This window comes from Coenobita brevimanus, chromosome 14 (genome assembly GCF_032717465.1).
Source record: "Coenobita brevimanus isolate Jiangsu-jjx chromosome 14, ASM3271746v2, whole genome shotgun sequence".
NCBI lineage: Eukaryota > Metazoa > Arthropoda > Malacostraca > Decapoda > Coenobitidae > Coenobita > Coenobita brevimanus.
Genome location: NC_136967.1, coordinates 38,840,865 through 38,848,808, shown reverse-complemented (window position 1 = coordinate 38,848,808; position 7,944 = coordinate 38,840,865). Strand labels below are relative to the sequence as shown.

Genomic DNA, 7,944 nt, shown 5'->3' with positions numbered 1-7,944 from the left:
CACCCAGAGAATTGTTCTTCGTAGGGTCAGCCTTTCAGTGTACACATCAGCTCAGGTGTCATAATAACACAATCTTCTCGTGTTCTTTGACTTTACTAAGTATATAATTACTGTACACTGTATGGTTGCCAACTACACCTTGCTGATTTCAAAACTACTGGAGCTGCACTAACTTCACAAGGCCACAAGTAAAACTGAACTGACTGAAACTCCTCTATTCTCTCCCCTGTCCTTTTATAACCCCGGTTGATACTCGAATGCTCTACTATGTACTCGTAGCAACAACAGTTTTCTTTTCCAGAGCTTTCTTACATTGCATAGCACTGTAAATGCTTTAGCATACAAACTGAAATTAAATTACATAATTAAACAATCACCTAAATCATGCATTATATAGAAAACAAGAATAAAAAATCATTGCGAACTTTGCAAAATACCTTTGCTCACAACAACAGGCTATCTGGCAACTCTGACTAGTAACTGAAAAGGCGTGAAACATCGGGAATTTTCTATTGGCACTCCTGCTTCTTAACAATATAAAAGCTTAACCCGCCCCATCCTGACCAATTTTTCACCACTGACTCCCCCCAATCCCGACCAATTTTGGAAAAAAAAATTTTTGGCTCAAACCTCCGCTTTTGGTGAGAAACATCGAAAATTCTTAGAGAAATCGCTCAGCTGAGGTATAAAATAATGGATCCAGATAGCAGTACCCCTTACCTTACTGGTTTTTCTATCAGCCTGGCTCAAAAGAAAACGAGTTCTATGGGAGGGTAACTATTCCACACCACTCATAAATGGTATTTATTTATTTATTTCGTACAAATTTATATGTAGTACGAGAGTATATTGGTTTTCACACAGTAATATAGGCAATTTAAGCATTGTTTCACTCACCAAACACATCAACATACCTGAACTTTTTTTGGCAACATTACCTGATCATCATTTCTGACTGTTTCTTCCTCTAATGCTACATAAACTTTGTCCTCCACATTGTCATCGATTAGGGAATCACTCTGGCCTTGAATTTCGTATCATGGCCGGCACGACATGTCTTTACTGGCCTGGTCACTCGTAACAGGTGAATTGCCAAGACAATGGCGTGCGGGGGGGGGTGAGGTCATGCTGGGTAAGGCATTGACCCTGCCTGGCATATTGTAGAGGTAGGTGTCCCATGTATACGTACCAAAAATCATGCACAAAATTTGAAAATTGTGCAAATTAGGGACGGGACCTTGCAACTGCTGCACGTTTATATATGTCAACAGGAGTCACAGTGACAAAACGTGTGGAAGTATATATACGTCAATGGAAGTCGGCGGGTTAAATATCTGAGAAAAAGTAGCCAGTCAGCTGTTTTTATTCATCATATTTTATTCAGTGCATTAAAATCCATAATAAATAGCAAAGTTTATTTCCGAAAAGACAGCCTTTAAAAATTTGTAGACCAGTGTCTAGTCTCATGCCTTTATTGAAGTAAGACATGAAGAAAAGTTTTCAAAAGCTTAGGAAAAGAATGAACAAATAAATTAATTATATGAAAGTACGAAAATAAGGTTACAAATTGTAAGGAGGACTGCTGGAAGGAAAGAAAAGGAGAGAGAGAGAGAGAGAGAGAGAGAGAGAGAGAGAGAGAAGAGCATAATAAGCTTTATTTTTCCAAGGAACATCTGTGAATTAGCAACATTAATGAATGAGAAAATGCAACTTTATTCGTGGCTGAAGCCAGTGGTCTCTGGAGGCCGTTTTACGCTGTCAGTCTCCAAGCCTCATGATGGGATATAACTGTCCGGCGGGTAGATATGGTGGGTGAATATCCCACCTGAAACTGACTAAATATCGCACTCGAACTTGCCTACATAAGTAGTTTTTGAGCTCTCTTCTCTGGCCTCCAAACTCATTATGTAAACCAGCCTGAAACCATTGGTCAGGTGACATATTTCATATTTGTGCTTGCCACCTCCAGAAAATTCAGTAAAACTGAGGAAAGCTTTTGCAGTGAAAGGTTTAAAAAAAGCATTTACATTAAACTACTCCACGACAAAACGTCTCCACCAAACTCATAATATATATGTCACGTGGCAGCAAGAATAAAACAGGCAAGACATCCTCGGGGTGAAAAGGATTAACGCGCTTTTACGTTACTGAATTTCCCATTCAACTTCTGATCAAATTCTACGGATGGAGAAGAGGATGAGTGGGATGGAGGTGACGAAAGAACTTGATGAGACAGAGAAGTATGAGGGAAAACAGGGTGGATAAGATGTTGAAACTGGATAGGAATGAGAGGAAGGCAAAGGTAAAAATTAGATAAATAAATGAAATAAAATTAAATCAGTTAGACAGACGATAAAGTCTAGAATCGCTGATGAGCTTGGGTAAGAGAAGTCGATACCAGTTGGATGAAAATGAAATATCAAGAAAGAAAAAAAACAATCCCTACTGTATATACCCTAAAGTTGGTGTGCATGCCTTTGTCCATGAATGCTTGTGGAGTTAATCTGATGCTGGTATCCATGACGCCACATTACTTGGTTTCTCCTATTCTATACTCAGCTGATGGGAGGCGTCACTTGACTACCATAAGCTCCACTCACGGCACTGGCGGGTAGGTGAGTAAGTTGGTTGGTAGGTTGGTATGTGGTTGGATGGGTGAGTAGGTGTGTGAGTTTGTAAGTGAATGGGCTGATTTGTGGGTGGCTGGGTGGTTGGGTAGGCGGATTGGTTCTTGGTTGAGTTCGTGGGTGGGTGGGTGTGTGGATCTGTTTACATCAGTAGACATACAGATTATGCAATGTTGACTGGAGCATGCCTGAACAAGTATCCCCAGAGACGAGTAGACGGGTTTATGTAAAACAGGGGAGAATATATATATATATATATATATATATATATATATATATATATATATATATATATATATATATGCCTGAACAAGTATCCCCAGAGACGAGTGAGACGGGTTTATGTAAAACAGGGGAGAATAATATATATATATATATATATATATATATATATATATATATATATATATATATATATATATATATATATATATATATATATATACTGTATGTCTGTATGTATACTAAATATAGAAAGGAGCCGGAAAAAAGAGAAACATATGATCAGATCTCAGACTGACAATAATGAAAGGAGAGGTATTACGGAAACAAAAGTAAACAGGAATTCATGGGAAAAAGAGGAGAAAACATAAAAGAAACATACATTAAAGTCGAAAAGGGAGGTGGAAGGGAAGCTTGGCAGGCAGGAAGAAAGGAAACACCTTAAAGGTCGATTCACACACATCAGTGCCGTATCAGTACCTCGTCAGTTCAGTGTCAGTGATATCCGTGACGCTTCCGTGGCGTCTATTCACACATATCCGTGGTGACGCCGTACTGCATGGTCAGTGATATCCAAGATGGCAAAGTTTACAGACGTGGACTTGGCAATGATTGCCATAATTCTTGATGAAGAAGAGGAGGCAGAACAAAAAGTGAAAAAAAGAAAGTGGGTACATGAAGCGTGGAAGAAAAGAGAAACTGAAGGAGAGTTTGCGACTCTGTACAAGGAACTAATTGATAATGAAACAAAATTTTTCCAGTACTTCAGAATGTCCAAAAACTGCTTCAGGATATTGCTCAGTAAAATAAAGACTCACCTGAAGAAGCAAGACACCCACTGGAGAAAGGCAATAACACCAAAGGAACGATTAGCAGTCTGCTTGAGGTAAAATAATACACGGTCTTTGTAGTTGGTTAATTACTGTAATTATATATTTAAACCCATACTGGAGATTTTATTCACATACAAATAAAAAGTTTATCTTTATACGAAGTGACAGTACATCAATCTCTATTAAAAAGCCTAAATTCATCCTAATTCGAGTTTGATTCTCCATGTTAGCAATTACTAGAATGTTTTAAGTTGTTTATTGAAGAGTTAAAAATTCTGAAAAGTTGAAAAGTAGTTCTGCAAGGAATTGGCGCTGTTTGGAATTGATGCATCAGCATATTGCTTCTGATACTTATCTTCATATGCTGTATGTTCTTGCAATGGTTGAGGTGAGGGATGCGGAGTCGAAGCTGATGATGTGGAGGCTGAAGGCTCACATTGTCTTTCAAATGAATGTTGATTGATAAGCATTTGCATTTCATATTTCTGTACTGTGGCAAATATTTCCGATTTTGCTACATTCAAATAATAAGGGGTTAAAGTTTTCAGAGTTGGAGCAATACCTGCTAGAAATGCGTCAACAGGGTGTGATGTGGTTTGATTTTCTTGCTTATTGATCAAGTACTCCATTAATTTTGCAGAAGCTGTTTGTTGAGGTGCCACTTTCTTTTTTGCTAATTTTCCTGTTGATGGCTTAACTGTAGCTTCAAAAGTCGGCTTTGGTGAGGGCGATGGTTGTGTCTGCATATCTTCATGTAGGCCTCCGTCCAATACTGTTGGTTCCCCTGCATCAATCTGAATGGCCTCTTCTTCGTCCTCCTGTTGTTGTACAACATCGTTGTGATTGTTTCCTTCATCCTCTTGACTCGCGATGTTCCCCTTGGTTTCCCTTTCTTGGATGTATGTCTTTAAAAAGTTTAATTGATCCGAAAATTTGTAAAGTTTTATTTTCTTTGCACTTTGCCCACTCTTAGTTGAAGTCTTCTTCAGAGATTTTCTGTAATTGTCTCTTATATTGTTCCATCTGCTTCTACATGATGAACCTGAAAAACAAAATTTTTAATATAAGTTACATTTCCTTCTTTCAGGTACCTAGCTACAGGGGATTCCCTAAGGACAATTTCATTCAGCTACCGCTTGGGGCATAGCACAGTGTACAAAATTGTCATGGACACTTGCAGGATAATAACAGAAAATCTCATGAGTGAAATGCTACCAAATCCTTCAACAGAGATGTGGAAATCCATTGCTAATGACTTTTCAACACTTTGGAATTTTCCTAACTGTTTGGGAGCTTTGGATGGTAAACATTTTACCATTCAGGCTCCCGCAAATAGTGGTTCTCTGTACTTCAACTATAAGAAGACGTTTTCAGTTGTCTTGTTAGCGCTTGTTGATGTGCAATACTATTTCATCACAATTGATGTAGGTGCATATGGGAAAAACAGTGATGGTGGAATTTTTGCAACTTCTGGTCTAGGGAAAGCAATTCAGCGGGGCACATTATCAGTACCAAGGAATGCTACATTGCCAGGCACAAATACTGAAGCTGCGTATGTAATGGTGGGTGACGAAGCCTTTCCTCTAAAAACTTATTTGATGCGACCATATCCGGGGCAAGATTTGGATATTTCTAGGCGTGTCTTTAACTACCGACTGTCTCGTGCCAGAAGAGTTGTTGAAAACACGTTTGGCATTTTGTCTCAAAAATTTAGAATATGTAACAGAAGAATTCAAGCAAAACCAGAAAATGTAGATCACATGATACTTGCAATGTGTATTTTGCATAATTTCATAAGAAAATATGATGTAGATACACGCCCATATGAAGTAAATGCAACAGTGCCTACAACTACAGAAGCAAGACTTCAAAATCTGCCTCTGCAAGGTGGAAATGCAACAAGAGATGCCTTAACTGTAAGGGAGCTGTACAAAGATTACTTTAATTCAGAGGCTGGATCTGTGCCATGGCAGTTTTCCTGACTGCAAATTTGAAAATGACCTAGCCTAAGTTAGAGAAAGAGGGAAAAAAGCCTAGCAAATTTAAAGCTGACACATTTCATGTGACTAAAAAAATTAAGAATATATTAACTTCATCAGTAAAAGATAGGTGAAGATAGGTGAAGTGAGGTGAGGCGTGAGGAGGTGAGGTAACGTGTGGTGTGGTGTGATGGAGTGTGAGGTTAGGTGATTTGGTGTGATGTGTGGTGTGCTGTGATGTGATTAACTACATCAAATAAAAAGAGTCCTTACCATCTACTTTCATTTCTTCTCCTATTTTATTCCATATATCTTGCTTGAATCTGCTATCCATATATTTAGATTGTGATAAATCATACAGAACAGGATGGTTTCGCACCAATTCAATAAGCAGTTCGTCATTCATTTTCTTCACACAGCTCCCACCCTCGTCCGACGTCCGTGAAAATCTAAAAAATATCGGTGGCGACGATATTAAACTTCACGGATCGGAGACTGAACTGACACTGAGAGTCAAAACACGGTACTGCGCCGGACGTGTGTGAACGCGCCGGCCGAATTCAAAGTAACGATATTTTTTTTCACTGACACTGAAGCACTGAACTGACACGGTACTGATACGGCACTGATGTGTGTGAATCGGCCTTTAAACACAGATAATATCAAAAGGTGATGACGGCAGAATGAACACTGAGTATGGAAGGGATATTTCGAAGATATGTTAAGAAGGGAATGAAACAAGGAAAGAGAAGAAAAACAAGGCTGTGGGAATGTAAAAGTATGGGAGAGAAATTGGGAGGAAAGAAGGGATGAGAGAAGAGGTGGAGGGAAAGGACTAGTTATTGTGAATGGAGATAATGAAATCAAAGAGCAGCAGTGTAAAGAAATGGGTAGGTGAAGTAGAGGCAGCAAAATCAATGAAGTGATAGAGGGAGAGCGGAGGAGCGTGAGTTGATGATGGAGGCGATGGATCAACGTGGAACGATACGAGACAGGATAGAAAGGGGTCTGAAAGGAAAATTGTACATAGTGACTGAATACAGATTGCGTTTATACAAGGGAAACAAAGCCGAGAACACTGGTATGATAATGGATGGTGATAAATGAGGTTAGGGCGAAGTGGAAGTGATGAAAGATGGAAATTAGAGGCAGTGAGGGTGTGTAGGGATGGGAGATGCGGCTTGGAAGAAGCAATAATAAACTGTCTCTGAATGATGGTCATCTGGGTGAGGTAAGAAGTAAAAATGCAGGAAGGGGATATCTTAAATAATGTGCGCTTATGCAGGAGTGATGAGACGAAGCTAGAGTGGACGGAAGAGGGGACATATAACAAAGGCTTAGGAGAGAGAGAGAGAGAGAGAGAGAGAGAGAGAGAGAGAGAGGAGGGGGGGGGATTAATATCCTGAAGATGATCGACTTTATTTCCTGTCTCCCATCCCTCCTCCTTCTGCTCCTATTTTATCTTTCTCCTCTGTTTTTTCAGTTGTCTGATCCTGCTATATTTTTCTTGCTGTTCCTTCTTTTATCTTTTGCTTCCCCCGCTTTACTTTCTGTACAGCATTTTTCATCCTCCCTCTCCGTCTGTATGTCTGTCCCCTCTACCAGCAATCCATTCCTACCCTGTGGCCCACCGTCTACCTTTTTAGGGTAATCATAGACCTGAGTTATGTCGGCTACGACCTAACAAGACACTGCCATATCTTAATCTTAAAGGCTTTCCCACGGCACCAGTCCAGCCCTTTCTTATCATATTCTCTCTCTCTCTCTCTCTCTCTCTCTCTCTCTCTCTCTCTCTCTCTCTCTCTCTCTCGTTACCATGACCTTAAACGTGATTTGTTTATCTATCTATCTATCTATTGCCAGACGCCTTAATCCCTTACAAGGGGTGGCCACAAATAAATCGCCTCCACGCCACCCTGTCCCCCGCCATTTCACTGACCAGCTCCCAATTCACATCCCCCTCTATCATATATCTCTCCACTCCATCCCTCCATCTCATCCTTGGCCTTCCCCTCCTTCTCTCCCCCTCCACCTCACTCACATACACTCTCCTCGTCAGTCCCTCACTCTCCATCCTCTCCACATGGCCAAACGACCTCAATGTGTTTCTCCCAGTGCTTCCTATCACATCCACATCCACACCACAAAGCTCCTTCACATCCTTATTTGTCAGTCGGTCTCTCCATATGACTCCACAGGCTCCTCTCAAATAATTCATTTCCACTGCTTTCACTCCTGACTTGTGTCCCTCCAACAACGTCCAAGCTTCACTTCCATACATCA

At 40.1% G+C, this 7,944-nt stretch overlaps 1 protein-coding gene across 1 annotated transcript; it reads right to left on the bottom strand.

The window, feature by feature from the left end:
- Positions 1-3,948: 3,948 nt before the first annotated feature.
- LOC145390368 (uncharacterized) lies at positions 3,949-6,067 on the bottom strand. Its single transcript, XM_080265316.1, has 2 exons — positions 5,935-6,067; positions 3,949-4,724 (listed from the first exon to the last, which is right to left on the bottom strand). The coding sequence occupies exons 1-2, from the start codon at positions 6,065-6,067 to the stop codon at positions 3,949-3,951; spliced, it is 909 nt and encodes a 302-aa protein (XP_080121442.1).
- Between the last annotated feature and the right edge of the window lie 1,877 nt (positions 6,068-7,944).

What these genes read in the sequence shown, in the direction of transcription:
- LOC145390368 (XM_080265316.1), bottom strand. Translation starts at nt 6,067, where the DNA reads ATGAATGACGAACTGCTTATTGAATTGGTGCGAAACCATCCTGTTCTG. An exon ending in AGAAGAAATGAAAGTAGATG is followed by an intron (nt 4,725 to 5,934) that starts GTAAGGACTCTT and finishes TTTGTTTTTCAG; the next exon opens with GTTCATCATGTAGAAGCAGA.